Source organism: Scyliorhinus torazame, chromosome X (assembly GCF_047496885.1).
Source record: "Scyliorhinus torazame isolate Kashiwa2021f chromosome X, sScyTor2.1, whole genome shotgun sequence".
NCBI lineage: Eukaryota > Metazoa > Chordata > Chondrichthyes > Carcharhiniformes > Scyliorhinidae > Scyliorhinus > Scyliorhinus torazame.
In genome coordinates, this window is record NC_092738.1 from 25,079,335 (window position 1) to 25,102,079 (window position 22,745).

Consider the following 22,745-nt stretch of genomic DNA (forward strand, 5'->3'; position numbering starts at 1 on the left):
GGAGGGATGTGGGGCTGGATTCTCCGGTTCTGGGGCAATGTCCCCACACCAGCGTGGGAACGGTCACTTTTTACGCCCGAAAAAATGGCGTAAAACGGCCACCAATTCCCCGTTTTGCTGGGGGCGAGCATGCCGGCAGCGTAGAGCACCTACCTCTAGCTGCCAATACGGCCCGGAGAATTGCCAGGTCTGTGGCCACGCATGCACACGGCGGTGGCCTGCAGCGGCCATGCTATGTGGCGGCAGCCGCTTGCGGACCTGATCCGCAAAGTGGCGCCCCCCCTTTGGCTGGCTCGCGCGTCCCGGACCACCCCTCACAATGCCCCCAGCCCCTAAGAAAATCCCACGCTGCCCGTGGATCGGCCCTCCATTGACTGTGGCGCCTCTTGACTGAGTCCCCAGCCGCCATGCCGAGTTCCCGACTGATGAGACCACTCGCGACCGATGCCGCCTGGAACTCGGCAGATCGGGGGCGGGCCTCAGGCAATGTCCTGAGGCAGTCAGTACGCGGCGCGGTGGCTTTGGAGAGGCCGGAGCATTGTGAAAGCGGCACCGCCCCCGATTTGGTTGGGAACTGTGATTCTCGATCGGCAAACGTGATTTTGGCGTCGGTGACCGGAGAATCCAGCCCGTGAACTTTACTGAGTTCATGGGGACAGCGTGGAGGTGATTGCAATCATGTGGGAGTTCCTGCCTCTATAAAGGCTTTTCATTATGTAGATTTTACAAATAGGGCAATTATTAATGATTAACCATAGCTAATCTTTTAGAAAGCTATTTGCATGTTAATTTAAAGGAGCTAAACCTATGTCTTGTATAGCTGCTTTCAAATGACCATTTTAAAATTGCACACTAGAAGATCTTAATATGTTGGATATGTCAGTTGTATTATTTTCCCAATTATGTTTGGCTCTTGTGTTCTAGATGAGGCAGAGCACCGTAAATATGAAGAATGGCTGCTCCACACGCAACAGCTACTTCAGATGCAACTGAAATTTTTAGAAGAACAGATTGGTGTCCATAGGAAGTCTAGAAAAGCCCTATGTGCCAAGCAACGGACAGCCAAGAAGGCGGGACGTGAGTTCCCTGAGGCAGATGCAGAAAAACTTAAGCGAGTTACAGAGCAACAAAGTAAAATCCAGAAACAACTTGATCAGGTAGGAATTGGAACATAAATCTTAACACTTTCAGGATCCAACCTTGGTGTTGCCTAATAAAACTACTAGCAGTACCTCAATGGGAGGAGTGCCGCTCCCATAGTCATACATTATAGATAGGAGAAAACCAAACATCCATCGAGATGGACCAATTAGCTTGCCCATCCAACTTAGCCCATTCTTCCTGATCCGATAGCTCCATATATTGTTTGGATGGCAGGAGCTTTTCTTTTTTTTTTCCAAAATCCCTCCCTTTCCAATTTATGGAATAAACTCCAGTCTAGGTGATTGATTACCCTTTAATGAAAGAAATTTTGACTTGAGTTTCCTTTTTACTGTTTTCCCTTCCTTGTGAACCTCTCGCTGCGGTCCTATGTACATCAAAAACTTAATTTTTCAACTTATTGAACTGCTTAAACTGTTGTCGTCAGTGAAGAAAAGTACTTCTTGTTAAAACTGCCTCCCTAATGAGAACATTTGACCAAACCTCTGTAAAATGAGCCATGAAATCAAACTTGATCTAGAAGTTTACATAGTGTTACGTTGGATATACAGCATAAATGTAGCCCAACTAGTCCATGTTGGTGTTTATGCTTCACCCGAGCCTCTTCCCAACCTTTCTCATCTAAATCTATCATCTTTTGCCTTCTCCCTCATTCTTTGGTAGCTCACCTCCATACTATTCGCTTCAGCCACTCCCTATGGAAGTGAGTTCCACATTCTCAGCACTCTTAGCATTGTCTGTATCTATCAAAAATACCTGTCTGTCACAACCTTTCATAATTTTAAACACCTCGAAAGTCACCCTTCCAACTTTATTCAAGAGAGAAGAGACCCGGTCTGTCAACTCTTTCCTGATGTGTAAACCAACACCTTTCTCACATCGTCCTCTCTGCACCTTCTCCAGGGCCTCTCTATCCTTATTATAATATGGCAACCAGAACTGGACGCAGTTAAGATTGTAAAATTGGTTGCAAAACTAACTAACTGTGTTTAACTAATCCCACTGAAATTAGTGTTAATTTACAGTGTGCGCCAGTTAGGTGGTTTATTATAAAATTGTACGGACTATCTAATCTCTGCTATATTTCAGTTCTAAGTTTTTTAATCATTTTGTTTTAGGTCCGTAAACAACAAAAGGAGCACACAAACCTTATGACAGAATATCGGAATAAGCAGCAACAAAAGTGTTCTTTATCTCCCTCCGGAATGATGGCGACAACCTCATCCCAGAATCCCAGAGTAATGCCCAAACTTTCAACACCCATGTTATCAGCAGCATTAGCCCAGCAAGGAGGGGCAATCCTTGGATCTCCAGCAATAGCTCAGCAACCAAATGCCCTAATAGGACACACGGGAAATATAAGAATGCCACAGATTGGGGCTCCAGTGCCACTGCAACAGGGACCAACATTCTTGGCCTCAGCTGTGTCCCAGCAACAGGAATATCCCTCTGCCTCAGGAACTGTATCTGCTGCTCCTTCAACTAGTTTCTTTCCTGGAAATTCTGCCGCCCAAACACTTACAAACGAAAGCAGACTCTTGCAAGAGAGACAGCTTCAACTGCAGCAACGAATGCAACTTATTCAACAGCAAGGACTTGTAGGGCCATCTCCACAGCAAAGCATCATGGGAAAGTTGCAGCAACAAGGTATCATTGGACAGCTTCAGCCAACAACTCAGCAAAATATTGTGGGTAACAAACCATCACCGCAGGGTGTGATGGGTCAACAACAGCAAGGCTTCATTGGACAACAGCAAGGGATTGTTGTCCAGTCACAGCACCAACCTGCTCAGCAGCAAGTTCTTGCAGGGCAGCAGCTACCCCAGCAGCACAGCAACATGGGTCAGACACAGCAGCAGCCAGCAACACAACATCAGCAGAGTCTGGCACCTCAACAGCAACACTTAAGGCTGATGAGTCAACAGCAAGGCCTCCTTGGGCAACCCCACCAACAGGGTCTTGCAGGTCATCCAAAACCTCCGCGGCCCCAGCAAGGCCTTATGACGCAGCAGTTGACGCATCAGCAAGGTCTGGCAGTTCAACAGCAAGTGCTCACTTCTCAACAGCAGCAGCAAAATCTGGTTTTACAGCAGCAGGCATCCAGTGCTCCTTTGCAACAGCAGGGGCTCATCGGGCATCAGCAGGGGGTTATTTCCCAGAGTCAGCAGTTGGGAACAATGACACCACTGCAACAGCATCACCTTCAAACTGTATCAGGACAACTCCACCCACAAAGTGTTATCAGACAGAACAATATTCTGAGACTTTCCACACCCTTCCAAGGCCAACAGCAAAGCACAATCGGGCATCAAACTCAAATGCAGGGGATAATGAGGCAGCAATCTCAGGATGTTTTGGGCCAACACCTAGCAACACAAAGCATCATGGGACAGCCAACTCCACTGCAAGTCATCAGGCACCAACTGCCAGGCATAATTGGCCAGGGGCAGCCTCAAGGCATGATGGGGCAGGGCATGAGGCAGCAGCTTCCACCCCAGGTCTCACTGGAGCAAGGGCAGCAATCCCAGCCCCAGGGGGCAATGGATCAGGGACAGCAGCATCAGCCCCAGAGCACAATTGGACAGGGACAAGAACATCAGCCCCATGCTACGATGGGAGTCGGACAGCCGCCCCAGGGGTCGATGGGGCAGCAGCAACAACAACAACCTCAGGCCAAAGGCATGATGGGACAGCAGTCACAGCCACCATCTCTTTCCCACAGTGCAGTGGTACAGCAAACACCATCCCAGACCCAGAGCACAGCGGAGCAAGCAATTGGACAGCAGATAACCCAGGACTCAATGGGACAGCAGCACTCTCAGACTCCATTGGGGCAGGGAATGGGACAACAGCAGCAGTCATCTCAAGGCACAGGAGGTATGGGCCAGTCAGCCCAGACGCAAGGCACGGTGCCTATGGGACAGCAAACACAGCCGAAAGGCACAGTGGGAATGGGACAACAGCAGCAGTCACCCCAGAGTACAATGGGAATGGGACAACAGCAGTCACCCCAGGGTGCAGTGGGAATGGGACAACAGCAGTCACCCCAGGGTGCAGTGGGAATGGGGCAACAGCAGTCACCCCAGGGTGCAGTGGGAATGGGGCAACAGCAGTCACCACAGAGCGCAGTGGGAATGGGGCAACAGCAGTCACCCCAGAGTGCAGTGGGGGTGGGACAGCAACAGCAGTCACCCCAGAGTACAGTGGGAATGCGACAGCAGCAGTCACCCCAGAGTACAGTGGGAATGCGACAACAGCAGTCACCCCAGAGTACAGTGGGAATGCGACAACAGCAGTCACCCCAGAGTACAGTGGGAATGCGACAACAGCAGTCACCCCAGAGTACAGTGGGAATGCGACAACAACAGTCACCCCAGAGCGCAGTGGGAATGCGACAGCAGTCACCCCAGAGTGCAGTGGGAATGCGACAGCAACAGCCCCAGCCTCAAGGCACAGTGGGGATTGGACAGCAAACCCAGCCTCAGGGCACAGTGGGAATGGGACAACCTCTGGGCACAGTGGGGATGGGACAGCAACCCCAACCTCAGGGCATGGTCGGAGTTGGACAACAGCAGCCCCAGCCTCGGGGCATGATTGGAGTAGGACAGCCCCAGTCTCAGGGTACTGTGGGTATGGGACAGCAACCCCAACCTCCAGGTCCGATGGAGCAGGTAAAGCAACAGCAGCAACCTCCAGGTTTGATTGGGATGAGACAAGGGCAGCAGCAACTGCTACAGGGCCTGATGGGGCAGTGGCAACTGCAGACCCAGAATATGGTTAGGCAGGGGCAACCACAAAGCCTGATGGGGCAGGGGCAGCTGGCACAGAACTTGATGGGTCAAGAGCAGCAGCCACATTCACAAGGCATGTTGGGGCAGCAACAATTGCAGAACCTAATGGGTCAGAGACCGTCTCCAGGTACAATGGGGCAAGGGCAGCGGATGCAGAGCTTAGGTACAGTTGGTGGGCAGCAATCCCTGCAGGCTTCAGGTATAGTGGGGCAGGACAAGGAGCAGGAACAGCCACAGGAACAGCCACCTACAGGTACAGTGAGGCAGGAGCAGCAACAAGGCCAAATTGTAATGGAACAGGAGTCTTTGCTGCCTCCCCAGTGCATAATGGGGCAGGACCGTAACCAGCCACCACCTCCAAATATGATGAGACAGCAGCAGCTGTCCAAGAGTGCAGCAGGACTGGGACAACCTCAGGGTCTGATGTATCAGAATTTACAAACACGAACAGTGACATCAGTACAACAACCAATGCAGCAAGTTGTTGCAGGACAGCAGAGGCTTATGAATCAGCAGGGTCAGTTAATGAGACGTGTACAACAACAAGCTGCAACAGGTCTACAGCCAAATAATGGTCTCAGTTTACAAGGGGTGGTGCGAGTAGCAACGTCTCAGCATGGAACTGTGGGAGATCCAAGACAGGGAGTACAAAACATCATGACTTCACAATCATTTCAGCAACAGCACGCAGGGCTGCGTTCAGTTCATATAACTGGTCAGCAGCTTGGTTTAGGCCACCTTCGCCCAGGAATGGTATATGTTCAGCAGATTAAAGCCGAACATGGCGGGAAGCCACAAGAGATGGCCCATCTAATTCAAAACAAACGAGCAAGGCAGAATGTGGGGCCAGGAAGTGAATTGGTGTCTGGCCAAGCTCATTGCAATCGTTCACAAATGCCACATCCAGAGTTAAATAAAACAAACTTGGGAGATATGGCACTACAAGGTGAAACTTTGGAAACCATAATGCAGGTACCACCAGAATTGCTTAAAGACCATGAATCCAAAGAAAGTAGTGCTTGCATGACAGACTCTCTAGCAATTATACCTCAAAAGATACCCGATTCAAAGTCTGATACATTGGTAATGAAACCACATGGGATTGTTGGAAAAGGAAGTTTGGTTACTGAGTCACAAGCCAGAATGAATGTTGAGATTCATGAACAAAGTGACTTGAAGAAACCTTGTACATTTGACTTCCCAATATCTCCCCCAAGCCATGCAACAAAGGAGGAATCCACTGGGCTAAGATCAGAATCCTCACTGTTGAATCAGACCAATGGACCAGAAGAATGTGTACAGAAAGTCATGGGAAGGCAGGACAGCTGTTCTGCATTACAGGAGGGTGCTACTAAAGACATCAGCACAGCAGGTACAGGTCACTTAGTGAAACAGGAGTGCATTGATGCAGTTCGCTGTGGATTTTCAGAAGGAACTGTAAAACACGAGTCCAATAAAGACTCTATCAATGCCTTGAATGCAGGGGATCATTCTTTTCTTGCTCCAAGGTCTGAGGCTGGACAGCTGCTTCTCCAGAAACTTTTACGCACGAAGAACCTGCAGCTTGTGGCACAGCGCTCTGGCGATGGAACGCACTTAACTGTAAAAGGTCACATTGAAAGCAAAGCTGTGATGATAGATCGAAAATTACAAGGTGCAACCGGAAATCCAGAGGTCAGTTAAAATTCGTAGTTTACAGTGACATCACAATCTTTGCATAGTGCCCTTACCATGTCAATGTTTCACATTTAAAGATCAGACTTCACATGAATTATGTAAGTGCGCTCATAGGCAAACACTCGCAGCAAATTTAATCTCTGAATGGAGTTACGCTAATCCAATGCTTCTCCGCTTCTAATTTAAATTGAGCTTTGAGTTTTTACTGACTTAAAAAACAATTATTTATCGCAAATTAATTTGATCTTTTCATACTATACATTAAGTATTCCCTGAAGTTATTTCCAAAATATTGTGTTTGTAGGAAGGTTTTTCTGCAAGTAAAGAAAAAAAAAAGATAAAATGGTGAGAACAGCAAAGCAGGATAGTCCGCATCGGGGGTAATATCGGCAGTTTAGCGTTTTAAGCCAGAAATTCAAAGTCCATTTGTGGTAGAGGAGGATTGTAACGTTGTGAATCTATCTTACTCTTGGTAAAAGTGTGCACGCCTATACATAGTCAATAGAGTGGGTCTGAAGTGACCACGTGACCATTCATGGCCTTTTTAATATGCTGGCCTGCTATTCTGATGGTTGGGATGTGGGGAGCGAGAAGATGTGTTTTAAAAGAAAATGCTTAGTTGTGGCTTCATTCAGCCTGAGAGGAGTGGAATCTATGGGACTGTGTCGCGAGCAGTAAATTTGTTGTTATTTTTAATTGGCCCATCCACATTTTGCAAATGCTGTTTCATCTCCCAACTTCCCTTCAATTTAACTATCTGGTATCTGAGATTTTTCTCCCAGGGCTCGTGTGATTTTGAAGGAATATTGGACCAGTAGAATGTCTGTCTAATTTTTAGCTGTTTGTGATCCGTCAGGAAAAACAAAAGCTCTTATTGTGACCACATCATCTGGCAATCACCGTTCCTTCGAAGCTTCATAGCAACCCAAAAGCCCCCGTTCACAAGTCAGCCACTGTAGAGTTACCATGTGCACAGCACTCCAAAAAATAATAAAGGGGTCACACGTAAATCGCCTGCACACAGAGCAAAAAAAGTCCCTCTTAACTCAATCCTTTGGTTCTTTTTTTTTTTTGCAAGATAAAGGAATTTCAGGAAATTAGCAAGAAAAACTTGGGCCCGAAAACGAAAAGGACACAAAAGGCAACTGACAGAGGCACCAACTCTCGAAAGAAGAGTAAAAAGGATGAAGGCATAAAAAGTACAGATGCCCTTATGAAGCAGTTGCAACAGGTACCAGTATGAGATTTTTAAAAAACATTGATATGATTTAGAAACTCTGGATTGAGACTGTACTGTGTAATCACCTTCTGGAAATTTACTTCTGGGACAAATTCTGATATTCGTTTTTTAAAACTCAGCTCCCACTTTCTTTGCTTCAAACAGGAAGTCTGTCATTTAAGACTCTTGTCATAAAGTCAGAAGTGGGGACGTTCACTGATGATTGCACAATGGTCAGCACCATTTGTCACTCCTCAGATACTGAAGCAGTCCATGTCCACGTGGACAGCATTCATGCTTAGGCTGACAAGTGGCAAGTAACATTATTGCCACAAAAGTGCCAGGCAATGACCATCTCCAACAGAGAGTCTAACCATCACCCCTTGACATTCAATGGCATTACCATCAATGAACGATCAAGATCCATGGGGTTACCATTGGCCAGAAACTAAACTGGACCAGCCATATAAAGACTATGACTACAAGAACAGGTCAAAGGCTGGGAATTCTGCAGCAAATAATTCATCCCATGACTCTCCAAAGCCTGTCCACCATCTGCAAAACATAAATCAGGAGTGTGATGGAATAATCTCCACTTGCCTGGATGAGTGCAGCTCCAACAACACTCAAGAAGCTCGACTTCCGGTTGCGGCTATGCCTAGGTAGATCGCACGTTCGGCAGCTCCCGCTGGGAACGGACTTTTGGGCTCTCCAGAGAGGCCCCAACGGCAATTGTTCGACGGCTTCCAGTGTGGGAAGGAGACAGCAAGGTCCCCCCGACATTATATGGATTGGACCAGGAGTGGAGCGGTGAAAAAAGTGATCTTGGAGCAGCGAAAAGTGAGAGGGAGAAAAAACAAGATGGCGGCGGGTGGAGACCAAGCAGCATGGGCGCAGTGGTCGCAGGAGCAGCAGGGGTTCCTTAGACGCTGCTTTGAGGAGCTGAAAACCGAAATGCTGGCGCCAATGAAGGCGGCGGTTGAGAAGCTAGTGGAGACCCACAAGGCCCAAGGGGCGGCGATCCGAACGAGGACGAGATTTTGGGCCTGGCGGTGAAGGTGGAGGCGCACGAGGCGCTGCACAAGAGGTGGGTGGAAAGATTTGAGGACCTGGAGAATGGGTCGAGGAGGAAGAATCTTCGGATTCTGGGTCTCCCCGAAGGAGTGGAGGGGCCCGATGCTGGGGCATATGTGAGCACGATGCTCAATTCGCTGATGGGTGCGGGAGCCTTCCCGAGGCCTCCGGAGCTAGATGGGGCTCACCGGGTCCTGGCAAGGAGACCCAAGGCCAACGAGCCGCCAAGGACTGTAGTGGTGAGGTTTCACTGCTTTATGGACAGAGAGTGTGTCCTGCGATGGGCCAAGAAAGAGCGGAGCAGCAGGTGGGAGAACACGGAGATCCGAATTTATCAGGACTGGAGTGCGGAGGTAGCTAAGAAGAGAGCTGGTTTCAATCGGGCTAAGGCGGTGCTCCATCGAAAGGGGGTGAAGTTCGGTATGCTGCAGCCAGCGCGATTGTGGGTCACGTTCCAGGATCGGCACCACTATTTCGAAACGCCTGATGAGGCATGGAGCTTTATACGGACTGAAAAGTTGGACTCAAATTGGGGGTTTGTTGTGGGATGTTTGCTGTGTATATGATGTTTATTACGTTTAGGGAATGTTCCTCTGGTTTGGGTGCTGGATGGGGATGGGTGAAGGGATTTGATGGGTGAAGGGCTTTGATGGGGAGAGTGTGGGCGTCTGTGTTGGAGGGGCATACCCCCACGAAGGAAGAGGGGGAGTGGAGGCCGGGGGATGGGGAATTGGGGTAAGGCTGCAAAAGGAGCTGCGCCAGAGTGGACGGGGCTGTCTCAGGAAAGCAGGCTTTTTCCCGCGCTAGGGAAGGACTGGGGTGGGGGGGGTGCTGGAGAGGAGCGTACACTGACTGCCAGGGAGGGGGGATTCTCACACTGGAGGGGGTCGATGGAATGGCTGGAGAGAGGCTGGTGTCAGCAGGAGTCAGCTGACTTATGGGAGTGTTATGGGGGGAGCAAAAGGGCTAGATGTGGATCTAGTGGGGGGGGGGGGGTATAGGGTTGCTGCTGTATTGGCCAAAGGGGAGCTGGAAGTAGGAGAGGTGGTCGGGGCGGGGGTCCGCCATCTGGGGGACTGGAGGGTGCGGGAGGCGCGGGCACATGGCTGGCCTAGAAAAGGAGATGGCTAGTCAGCGGGGGGGGGGGGGGGGGGGGGGGGGGGGGTGAGCAGCCCCCCAATCCGGCTGATATCCTGGAATGTGAGGGGCCTGAACGGGCCGGTCAAGAGGGCCCGGGTGTTCGCGCACTTAAAGGGACTGAAGGCAGACGTGGTTATGCTCCAGGAGACACATTTGAAGGTGGCAGATCAGGTTAGGCTGAGAAAGGGATGGGTAGGACAGGTATTCCATTCAGGGCTGGATGCGAAGAACAGAGGGATTGCAGTACTGATGGGGAAGCGGGTGTCGTTTGAGGCAAGGGATATTGTAGTGGATAATGGAGGTCGATATGTGATGGTGAGTGGTAGGTTGCAGGGGGTGCGGGTGGTACTGGTAAACGTAAATGCCCCAAACTGGGATGATGCCAGATTTATGAAACGCATGCTAAGTCGGATTCCGGACCTGGAGGTAGGAAGCTTGATAATTTGCGGGGGGGGGGGGGGGATTTCAACACGGTGCTGGACCCAGCACTGGATTGCTCTAGGTCCAGGACGGGTAAGAGGCTGGCTGCGGCCAAGGTGCTTAGGGGGTTTATAGACCAGATTTGGGGGGGGGGGGGAGTGGATCCATGGAGGTTTGTCAGGCCCCAGGCCAGGTAATTGTCATTCTTTTCCCACGTCCATAGAGCCTACTCCCGGATAGATTTTAAAATTTTGAGTAAGGCGCTAATCCCGAAAGTGGAGGGAACGGAGTATTCGGCCATAGCCATCTCGGACAACGCCCCGCATTGGGTGGAGCTGGAGTTGGGGGAGGAGAGGGACCAGCGCCCGCTGTGGCGCCTTGATGTGGGATTATTGGCGGATGAGGAGGTGTGCGGGCGGGAGCGGGGGTGCATTGAAAGATATTTGGAGGCCAATGACAATGGGGAGGTGCAGGTGGGGGTAGTCTGGGAGGCGCTGAAGGCGGTGGTCAGGGGAGAGTTAATCTCCATCAGGGCCCACAGGGAGAGAGAAGAGAGAGCAGGGAGAGGTTGGTGGGGGAGATTTTAAGGGTGGACAGGAGGTATGCAGAGGCCCCCGAGGAGGGGCTACTTAGGGAGCGACGGAACCTCCAGACGGAGTTCGACCTGTTGACCACCGGGAAAGCAGAGGCACAGTGGAGGAAAGCGCAGGGGGCGACGTATGAGTATGGGGAGAAGGCGAGTCGGATGCTGGCACACCAGCTTCGTAAGAGGGAGGCAGCGAGGGAGATAGGTGGAGTTAAGGATAGCGGGGGGAATACGGTGCGGAGTGCGGTGAGAATAATCGAGGTATTTCAGGACTTCTATGGGGATCTGTACAGATCTGAACCCCCAGCGGGGGAGGAGGGGATGCGACGATTTTTGGATCAGCTGAGGTTCCCGAGGGTGGAGGAGCAGGAGGTGGCTGGTTTAGGGGTGTCAATTGGGCTGGAGGAGCTGGTTAAAGGATTGGGGAGCATGCAGGCGGGGAAGGCCCCGGGGCCAGATGGGTTCCCGGTCGAGTTTTACAGGAAATACATGGACCTGCTGGGCCCATTGCTAGTGAGGACTTTCAATGAGGCAAGGGAGGGGGGACCTTGCCCCCGAAAATGTCCGGGGCGCTGATCCCTCTGATCCTGAAGCGGGGCAAGGACCCACTGCAATGTGGGTCGTATAGACCGATCTCGCTCCTTAATGTGGATGCTAAGTTGCTGGCAAAAGTGCTGGCTACGGGAATTGAGGACTGTGTCCCGGGGGTGATTCATGAGGACCAGACAGGATTTGTAAAGGGCAGGCAGCTAAACACTAATGTGCGGAGGCTCCTCAATGTGATTATGATGCCCCCGGTGGAGGGAGAAGCGGAGGTAGTGGCAGCTATGGACGCGGAGAAGGCCTTCGACCGGGTGGAGTGGGAGTATCTTTGGGAAGTGCTGCGGAGGTTTGGGTTTGGGGAGGGGTTCATCAGCTGGGTCAGATTGCTAGATAGAGTCCCGGTGGCGAGTGTGGCTACGAATCGGCGGAGGTCGGAGTACTTTCGGCTGTACCGAGGGACGAGGCAGGGGTGCCCCCTGTCCCCCTTGCTGTTTGCATTGGCAATTGAGCCTTTGGCCATGGCACTATGGGAGTCCAGGAAATGGAGGGGGTTGGTCCGAGGGAGAGAGGAACATCGGGTGTCGCTGTATGCGGACGACCTGTTGCTGTATGTGGCAGATCCAGTGGAGGGGATGGCGGAGGTCATGCGGATCCTAAGGGAGTTTGGGGACTTCTCGGGGTATAAGCTCAATGTAGGGAAAAGTGAGCTCTTTGTGGTGCATCCAGGGGACCAGTGAAGAGGGATAGACGACCTGCCGTTGAAGAGGGCGGAAAGGAGCTTTCGGTACTTCGGGATCCAGGTGGCTGGGAGTTGGGGGGCCCGGCACAAACTTAATTTGACGCGGTTGGTGGAGCAGATGGAGGAGGATTTCAAAAGATGGGATGTGCTGCCACTCTCGCTAGAGGGCAGGGTGCAGTCGGTTAAAATGATGGTCCTCCCGAGGTTTCTCTTTGTGTTCCAGTGCCTTCCAATTATGATTCCCAAGGCCTTTTTCAAACGGGTAGGTTAGGAGTATCATGGGTTTCGTGTGCGCAAATAAGACCCCGAGGGTAAATAGGGTGTTTCTGGACCATAGTAGGGACAGGGGAGGGCTGGCTCTGCCGAATTTGTGTGACTATTAGTGGGCTGCCAATGTGGCGATGATCCGTAAGTGGGTAATGGAGGGAGAGGGGGCGGAGTGGAAGAGGTTGGAGATGGCGTCCTGTGTGGGCACGAGCCTTAGGGTGCTGGTGACGACATCACTGCCGCTCTCGCCGACAAGGTACACCACGAGTCCGGTGGTGGCGGCGACGTTGAAGATCTGGGGGCAGTGGAGACGACACAGGGGCGAGGTGGGAGCCTCGGTTTGGTCCCCGATTCGGGAGAACCATCGGTTCGTCCCGGGAAGGATGGATGGGGGATTTCGGAGCTGGCATCGGGCAGGGATTAGAAGAATGGGGGACCTGTTTATAGATGGGACGTTTGCGAGCCTAGGGGCGCTGGAGGAGACGTTTGGGTTACCCCCGGGAAATGCTTTCAGGTACATGCAAGTGAGGGCGTTTGTGAGGTGGCAGGTGAGGGAATTCCCGCTGCTCCCGGCACGGGATTCAAGACAGGGTGATTTCGGGTGTATGGGTTGGAGAAGGCCGGGTTTCAGCGATCTACCAGGAGCTGAAAGAAGAGGAGGAGGCCTCGGTAGAGGAGTTAAAGGTCCTTAAATTACCTGTAAAAGTAACACCCAAAACCATCTGGCCCAGGGGCCTTGCCTGATCAGCACTCCCCAATGGCCATAGCCACCTCTCTTTTAGAGATAGGAGCATTAAGGACCAAGCACTCCATGCGTGTCAATACATCTCCAGATTGGCCCAACTTGTACAGTTCAGCATAAAGATCCCTAAATGCCTTATTTGGTTTTAATTAGTGGAATCACATATAGAGGGAATAGTCGTAGAATCAGCCATCATCTTCGTCAAAAAACCCAAGTATTTACTCGGCATGTTCCCGAACTCCCGACAATTGGACTCCTCCTGACCGGCTGGGTCAGCAAGGAATTGAGCCACCCAAGTCACGTTAATCTCCTTCAACAATTGCCAATTAGGATTCCTCCCATCATCCTCCACTTCGGCCAATGTAGCCTCCAACCAGCGCTGGCGTTCCAGCAATCTACACCTTTTGAGACAAGGAATAACCCCCCCCCCCACCCCACCCCCAGCATAAACCTTGCAGGTTTCCCCACAAAAGTCACATCACAAAGACCGATTAAAAAAAAGCTCGAACTCTTTCTTTAAAATATGCAGTAAAGGATTTATCCCTAGGCATAGACGCGTCAAAACACAATGACTAGATTGAGGGGGCAAGCCCTTGAGTTAAAACATGGTCAGAGAACACGATGCTACCTATAGAACAGGAGGATACCAAATGTAGAATTGCCCTCGGCACAAAGACATAGTCAAATATAATATAACATTGATGAACTGAGACAAATGTAACTTTATCTCTAGGATGCAAAGTTGTCCACAAGTCTAGGTATCACACCTCCTCACATACTGACGCCAACGCTCTTGCCTGTAGGCTGGGATTGTAATACAGACTGGGGGGATTTCTGGTTACTGGGAGCTTATCCATCAAGAGATTCAAATGGAATTGAAGTCCCCGCCCACAAGAATTGGTCGAAGCCAGCTCTGCAAAGTCGGTGAAGACTTTAGTAACAAACTTCGAGCAGTGATTTGGAGGGCCATACATATTCATTATCGAGACAGATTCTCCATGTACAAGCCCCATAATAATCACCCCCCTGCTTATCCATCACATGGTAGTGTGTGTTGATTATAGGCAGCTGTGTTGTGTCCATCCTAATTATGAACAGGGTTATGGGGAGAAGGCAGGAGAATGGGGATGAGAAACATAACAGCCATAATTGAGTGGTGGAGCAGACTCGATGGGCCAAATGGCCTAATTCTGCTCCTATGGGCAGCATGGTAGCACAGTGGTTAGCACAGTTGCTTCGGAGCTCCAGGGTCCCAGGTTTGTTTTCTGGCTTGGGTCACTGTCTGTGCGGAGTCTACACGTTCTCCCCGTGTCTGCGTGGGTTTCCTCCGGGTGCTCCGGTTCCCTCCCACAGTCCAAAGATGTGCAGGTTAGGTGGATTGGCCATGATAAATTGCCCTTAGTGTCCAAAATTGCCCTGAGTGTTGGGTGGGGTTACTGGGTTACAGGGATAGGGTGGAGGTGTTGACCTTGGGTAGGGTGCTCTTTCTAAGAGCCGGTGCAGACTCGATGGGCCGAATGGCCTCCTGCGCTGTAAATTCTATGATTCTATGTCTTGTGAGTTGAGACTGCCCGTAGTCATTTATGTAAGATCATTAAAGCTGACATAATGGAGACTTTCATCCCATTATTCAAGAACGCTTCTTCAATAACTCTTATAATGCATCTTGGGATGTTTTAACCACATTAAAAGCACTGTGAATGGATAGTGTTGTTGTACATTGGTATGATTTGGGTTTAAACCATGTTCCTTAGTCCTCAAATGATGAACGGTCATCTTGCCTGGGACTGTAATCTGGAAAATCACCTTTATATTTCTCTGTGTTAAGTGGCCATTATTTTCTTGTCTTTTTCCCTTTAGCAACTCTCCCTCCTTCCTTTGGTGGAACCTACTATTGAGGTGAACTTTGGTCTCTTTCCTCCATTTGGGAGTGGTCCATTCAACAGCAAAAACCAGCTGAAAGGGTCATTTGGGAATGCAGTGCTAGATAGTGCTCCCGATTACTACTCGCAACTTCTCTATAAGGTAAATGTGACTAACATGAAGCATTTATGTCAAGGTTCAGCACAGTTTTGCCTTCCTGAGTATGTCAAGTTACATAAGGGGTTAAAGACCAGGTGTGCGCACGCAAAATCATCTTTTGTTTATTCTAATTAAAATGTTACAGATTTCAATTGTTTGTCTCAACCAAGTATCCAAAGGAAAGGCAAAGCCAATCAATTGAAATGTGGGATTTGTTCAAATATTTGGTTGGCAGTGTTTTTTTTTTAAAGAAACCCAATGGATGTATTATTTAAATTTGATGATCTCTATATTGGAGAGACCAAACGCAGACTGGGTGATGGCTTTGCTGAGCACCTTCGGTCTGTGTGCATTCAGGACCCAGATCTTCCCGTTGCTTGCCATTTTAACACAAGACCCTGCTCCCATGCCCACGTCTGTCGCTGGCCAGCTGCAATGTTCCAGTGAAGCTCAGCGCAAACTGGAGGAACAACATCTCATCTTCCGGTTAGGCACGCCACAGCCTTCCGGTCTCAACATCGAATTCAACAACTTCAGATGATCAGCTCTACCCCACCTCAACCCATTTGTTTTCATCCCATTTCATTTCAACTGTCTCTTACCATTTCTTTCTCTCTCGTCTTTCTTTATATATATATATATATATATATATATATTAACCCCCGTCTGATCCACCTTTCGTTCCCCCTTCCCCTCCCTCCAAATCTCCATGTGTCACAGTTTACCCTCTGATGTTAGTTTCTCTGCTGTTTGGCCTTTCACACCTTTTGTTCTCTCTGGGGACTGCCATTAGCACTCTTTCCCCTTGGTTTCTGTGGCTATTAGCACCCTGTTTCCCTGGGTTTCTGTGGCTATGACTCCTCTTTCATTCTCACTCCACAGTATAAATATTTCCCACTTTCTCTGTCTTTACCTTTGACAAAGGGTCATCTGGGCTCAAAACATTAGCTCTTTTCTCTCCCTACAGATGCTGCCAAACTTGCTGAGATTTTACAGCATTTTCTCTTTGGTTTCAGATTCCAGCATCTGCAGTAATTTGCTTTTATTATTATTTGAATTTGTTTGGTCCTGGTGATTTATTCTTGAAAAGTATTTTTAAGCACTTGCTGGTTAAACTTGGGTGTCTGCCTGAAGCTTCAAAGAGTGATAGCCAGGTTAGATAGCTTACTTGGATGATGAGAAAAGGAAAGAACCAGTACATAAGCATACAATTTTACAGAGGGTGACATATATACGGCACAGAAAAAGGCCATTTGGCCCAACCTGTCCATGCTGGTATTTATGTGCCACTCAAGCCTCCGCCCATCTTTCATCATCTAAATCGGTGATCCCCTCTCCCTCATATCTAATATTCCCTTCAATCACTTCCTGAAACATCGAGTTCCACATTCCCACCACTCTCCGGATAAAGAATTTTGAAATTCCCTATTAGATTTCTTGGTGACCTATCTTATATTGGTGGCCTGTAATTATTCTCCTCTTCATGAGAGGAACCACACAAAACCTTCCATCAAAACCATTGATAATTTTAAAAACCTCTGTTGCCTCGCTGCTTTTTTTCCAAGGGAAAAAAAAAAATCCAACCTATTCGTCTGTTTCTGATATGTATATTTACGCATTTCTGGTATCGTTCTTGTAAAGAACGGCAGCCGTTAGCATAGTGGTTAGCATAATTGTTTCACAGCTCCAGGGTCCCAGGTTCGATTCCCGGCTGGGTCACTGTGCGGAGTCTGCACGTTCTCCCCGTGTGTGCGTGGGTTTCCTCCGGGTGCTCCGGTTTCCTCCCACAATCCAAAGACGTGCAGGTTAGGTGGATTGGCCATGCTAAATTGCCCTTAGTGTCCAAAATTGCCCTTAGGGTTGATTGAGTAGGGTTACAAGGTTATGGGGATAGGGTGGTGTGGGCCTCGGTAGGGTGATCTTTCTAAGAGCTGGTGCAGACTCGATGGGCCGAATGGCCTCCTTCTGCACTGTAATTCTATGAAAATCTTCTGCACATCTCTATCAGCCATGATTGAATGGCAGAGCAGACCCGATGGGCCGAATGGCTTAATTCTGCTCCTATGCCTTATGGTCTTCCACCGTCTCCAGTGCCTCGGCATCCTTTTTTAAAAAAAATATTTTATTGAAAATTTTTGGTCGATCATCACAGTACATTGTGTATCCTTTACACAATAATATAACAGTATAAATAACAATGACCTGTTTTATAAACAAAGCATAAATAATATATAACAAAAACGAAAACTAAAACTAAATGGCAACTGCCTTGTCTCAGATAAACACTCTCCAAAAATATGATTTAACAGTCCAATATGCAATTATTCATAGCAACGACCTATACATATTATACATATATATTAATAACCCTGAGACTCCTTCTGGTTCCTCTCTCTCCCCCCCCGGGCTGCTGCTGCTACCTTCTTCTTTTCCATTCCCTCTATCTTTCTGTAAGGTATTCGACGAACGGTTGCCACCGCCTGGTGAACCCTTGAGCCAATCCCCTTAGGACGAACTTAATCCGTTCCAGCTTTATAAACCCTGCCATGTCATTTATCCAGGTCTCCACCCCTTAGGACGAACTTAATCCGTTCCAGCTTTATAAACCCTGCCATGTCATTTATCCAGGTCTCCACCCCCGGGGGCTTGGCTTCCTTCCACATCAACGGTATCCTGCGCCGGGCTACTAGGGACGCAAAGGCCAAAACATCGGCCTCTCTCGCCTCCTGCACTCCCGGCTCTTGTGCAACACCAAATATAGCCAACCCCCAGCTTGGTTCGACCTGGACCCCCACTACTTTCGAAAGCACCTTTGTCACCCCCACCCAGAACCCCTGTAGTGCCGGACATGACCAGAACATGTGGGTGTGATTCGCTGGGCTTCTCGAGCATCTTGCACACCTATCCTCTACCCCAAAAAATTTACTGAGCCGTGCTCCAGTCATATGCGCCCTGTGTAACACCTTAAATTGAATCCGGCTTAGCCTGGCACACGAGGACGATGAGTTTACCGTACTTAGGGCATCTGCCCACAGCCCCTCCTCAATCTCCTCCCCCAGCTGCTCTTCCCATTTCCCTTTCAGCTCATCTACCATAATCTCCCCCTCGTCCCTCATTTCCCTATATATATCTGACACCTTACCGTCCCCCACCCATGTCTTTGAGATCACTCTGTCCTGCACCTCATGCGTCGGGAGCTGCGGGAATTCCCTCACCTGTTGCCTCGCAAAAGCCCTCAGTTGCATATACCGGAATGCATTCCCTTGGGGCAACCCATATTTCTCGGTCAGCGCTCCCAGACTTGCGAACTTCCCATCCACAAACAGATCTTTCAGTTGCGTTACTCCTGCTCTTTGCCATATTCCAAATCCCCCATCCATTCTCCCCGGGGCAAACCTATGGTTATTTCTTATCGGGGACCCCACCAAGGCTCCCGTCTTTCCCCTATGCCGTCTCCACTGTCCCCAAATTTTCAAAGTCGCCACCACCACCGGGCTTGTGGTGTATTTCTTCGGTGAGAACGGCAATGGGGCCGTCACCATAGCTTGTAGGCTAGTCCCCCTACAGGACGCCCTCTCCAATCTCTTCCACGCCGCTCCCTCCTCTTCTCCCATCCACTTACTCGCCATTGAGATATTGGCGGCCCAGTAGTACTCACTTAGGCTCGGTAGTGCCAGCCCCCCCCCCCCATCCCTACTACGCTGTAAGAATCCCTTCCTCACTCTCGGGGTCTTCCCGGCCCACACAAAACTCATGATGCTCTTTTCGATCCTTTTGAAAAAAGCCTTCGTGATCACCACCGGGAGGCACTGAAACACAAAGAGGAATCTCGGGAGGACTACCATTTTAACCGCCTGCACCCCTCCCTGCCAGTGACAGGGATACCATGTCCCATCTCTTGAAGTCCTCCTCCATTTGTTCCACCAATCGCGTTAAATTTAACCCTATGCAATGTACCCCAATTCTTGGCTATCTGGATCCCCAAGTAACGAAAGTTCCTTGTTACCTTCCTCAGCAGAAAGTCCTCTATTTCTCTGCTCTGCTCCCCTGGATGCACCACAAACAACTCACTTTTCCCCATGTTCAGTTTATATCCTGAGAATTCTCCAAACTCCGAAGTGTCCGCATTATCTCTGGCATCCCCTCCGCCGGGTCCGCTACATATAACAACAAATCATCTGCATACAGAGATACCCGGTGTTCTTCTCCTCCTCTAAGTACTCCCCTCCACTTCTTGGAACCCCTCAATGCTATTGCCAGGGGCTCAATCGCCAGTGCAAACAATAATGGGGACAGAGGGCATCCCTGCCTTGTCCCTCTATGGAGCCGAAAGTATGCAGATCCCCGTCCATTCGTGACCACACTCGCCACTGGGGCCCTATGCAACAGCTGCACCCATCCAACATACTCATCTCCAAAACCAAATCTCCTCAGCACCTCCCACAAATAATCCACTCCACTCTATCAAATGCTTTCTCGGCATCCATCGCCACCACTATCTCCGCTTCCCCCTCTGGTGGGGGCATCATCATTACCCTGCTAGCAGCCTCCGTATATTCGTATTCACGTGTCTCCCCTTCACAAACCCAGTTTGGTCCTCATGGACCACCCTCGGGACACAATCCTCTATCCTCATTGCCATTACCTTGGCCAGAATCTTAGCGTCTACATTTAGGAGGGAAATAGGTCTATAGGACCCGCATTGCAGCGGGTCCTTTTCCTTCTTTAGGAGAAGCGATATCGTTGCCTCAGACATAGTCGGGGGCAGCTGTCAGCTGTCCCTTTCCTTTGCCTCATTAAAGGTCCTCATCAGTAGCGGGGCGAGCAAGTCCACATATTTCCTGTAAAATTCAACTGGGAATCCATCCGGTCCGGAGCCTTCCCCGCCTGCATGCTCCTAATTCCTTTCACTACTTCCTCTATTTCAATCTGTGCTCCCAGTCCCACCCTTTCCTGCTCCTCCACCTTGGGAAATTCCAGCCGGTCCAGAAAGCCCATCATTCTCTCTCCTCCCATCCGGGGTTGAGCTTCGTATAATTTTTTATAAAATGCCTTGAACGCTCCATTCACTCTCTCCGCTCCCCGCTCCATCTCTCCTTCCTCATCCCTCACTCCCCCTATTTCCCTCGCTGCTCCCCTTTTCCTCATTGGTGGGCCAGCAACCTGCTCGCATTCTCCCCATATTCGTACTGTACACCCTGTGCCTTCCTCCACTGTGCCTCTGCAGTACCCGTTGTCAGCAAGTCAAATTCTACGTGTAGCCTTTGCCTTTCCTGTACAGTCCCTCTCCGGTGCCTCCGCATATTGCCTGTCCACCCTCAGAGGTTCTTGCAGCAACCCGCTCCCGTTCCCTACTCTCCTGCTTTCCTTTATGTGCCCTTATTGATATCAGCTCCCCACTGCCTTCAGCGCCTCCCAGACCACTCCCACCTGGACCTCCCCATTATCATTGAGTTCCAAGTACTTTTCAATGCACCCCCTCACCCTTAGACACACCCCCTCATCTGCCATTAGTCCCATGTCCATTCTCCAGGGTGGGCGCCCTTCTGTTTCCTCCCCTATCTCCAAGTCCACCCAATGTGGAGCGTGATCCGAAATGGCTATAGACGTATACTCGTTCCCCTCACCTTCGGGATCAGCGCCCTTCCCAAAACAAAAAGTCTATTCGCGAATAGACTTTGTGGACATAGGAGAAAAACGAAAACTCCTTACTCCTAGGTCTGCTAAATCTCCACGGGTCTACTCCTCCCATCTGCTCCATAAAATCTTTAAGCACCTTGGCTGCTGCCGGCCTCCTTCCAGTCCTGGACCTCGACCTGTCCAGCCCTGGTTCCAACACCGTATTGAAATCTCCCCCCATTACCAACTTTCCCACCTCTAGGTCCGGGATGCGTCCTAGCATACGCCTCATAAAATTGGCATCATCCCAGTTAGGGGCATATACGCTTACCAAAACCACCGTCTCCCCCTGTAGTTTGCCACTCACCATCACGTATCTGCCCCCGCTATCCGCCACTATAGTCTTTGCCTCAAACATTACCCGCTTCCCCACTAATATAGCAACCCCCCCCTGTTTTTCGCATCTAGCCCCGAATGGAACACCTGCCCCACCCAACCTTTGCGTAGTCTCACCTGGTCTATCAGTTTCAAGTGCGTTTCCTGTAACATAACCACGTCTGCCTTAAGTTTCTTAAGGTGTGCGAGTACCCGTGCCCTCTTTATCGGCCCGTTCAGCCCTCTCACGTTCCACGTGATCAGCCGGGTTGGGGGGCTTTTTACCCCCCCCTTTGTCGATTAGCCATCCCCTTTTTCCAGCTCCTCACCCGGTTCCCACGCAGCTGTGTCCCCCCCAGGCGGTGCCCCCCCGCCCATCCCACCCCATGCCAGCTCCCCCCTCTCCAGCAGCAGCAGCAGCCCAATAATCCCCCCCCCCGGCTAGATCCCCCACTAGCGTAGTTACACCCCCCATGTTGCTCCCAGAAGTCAGCAAACTCTGGCCGACCTCGGCTTCCCCCCGTGACCTCGGCTCGCACCGTGCGACGCCCCCTCCTTCCTGCTTCCCTATTCCCGCCATGATTATCATAGCGCGGGAACCAAGCCCGCGCTTCCCCCTTGGCCCCGCCCCCAATGGCCAACGCCCCATCTCCTCCACCTCCTTTCCTCCCCCCACCACCTCCTGTGGAAGAGAGAAAAGTTACCACATCGCAGGATTAATAACATAAAGCTCCTCTTTCCCCCCTTTTTACCCCCCTCTTCGCCCCCCCATACTCGCCCCACCACTTTGTTTCAAACGTTCTTTTTTTAATAACCCGCTCATTCCAATTTTTCTTCCACTATAAAAGTCCACGCCTCATCCGCCGTCTCAAAGTAGTGGTGCCTCCCTTGATATGTGACCCACAGTCTTGCCGGTTGCAGCATTCCGAATTTTATCATCTTTTTGTGAAGCACCGCCTTGGCCCGATTAAAGCTCGCCCTCCTTCTCGCCACCTCCGCACTCCAGTCTTGGTATACGCGGATCACCGCGTTCTCCCATTTACTGCTCCGAGTTTTCTTTGCCCATCTAAGGACCACCTCTCTATCCTTAAAACGGAGGAATCCCACCACTATGGCTCTAGGAATTTCTCCTGCTCTCGGACCTCGCGCCATCACTCGGTATGCTCCCTCCACCTCCAGCGGACCCGCTGGGGCCTCCGCTCCCATTAACGAGTGCACCATCGTGCTCACATATGCCCCGACGTCCGCTCCCTCCGCACCTTCAGGAAGACCAAGAATCCTTAGGTTGTTCCTCCTCGCGTTGTTCTCCAGCGCCTCCAGCCTTTCCGCACACCTTTTGTGTTGTGCCTCGTGCATCTCCGTCTTCACCA

General features: G+C 50.4%; 1 protein-coding gene across 21 annotated transcripts in view; it reads left to right on the forward strand.

The window, feature by feature from the left end:
• The window catches only part of kmt2d (lysine (K)-specific methyltransferase 2D), a 306,604-nt gene that overhangs the window by 234,491 nt on the left and 49,368 nt on the right, over positions 1 to 22,745 (forward strand). For all 21 annotated transcript variants that reach the window (XM_072493795.1, XM_072493792.1, XM_072493808.1 and 18 more), the window contains 4 exons: positions 925 to 1,157; positions 2,280 to 6,626; positions 7,708 to 7,860; positions 15,220 to 15,384. In XM_072493795.1, the coding sequence (XP_072349896.1) occupies positions 925 to 1,157; positions 2,280 to 6,626; positions 7,708 to 7,860; positions 15,220 to 15,384 (4,898 nt within the window). The remainder of the gene's footprint in view (positions 1 to 924; positions 1,158 to 2,279; positions 6,627 to 7,707; positions 7,861 to 15,219; positions 15,385 to 22,745) is intronic.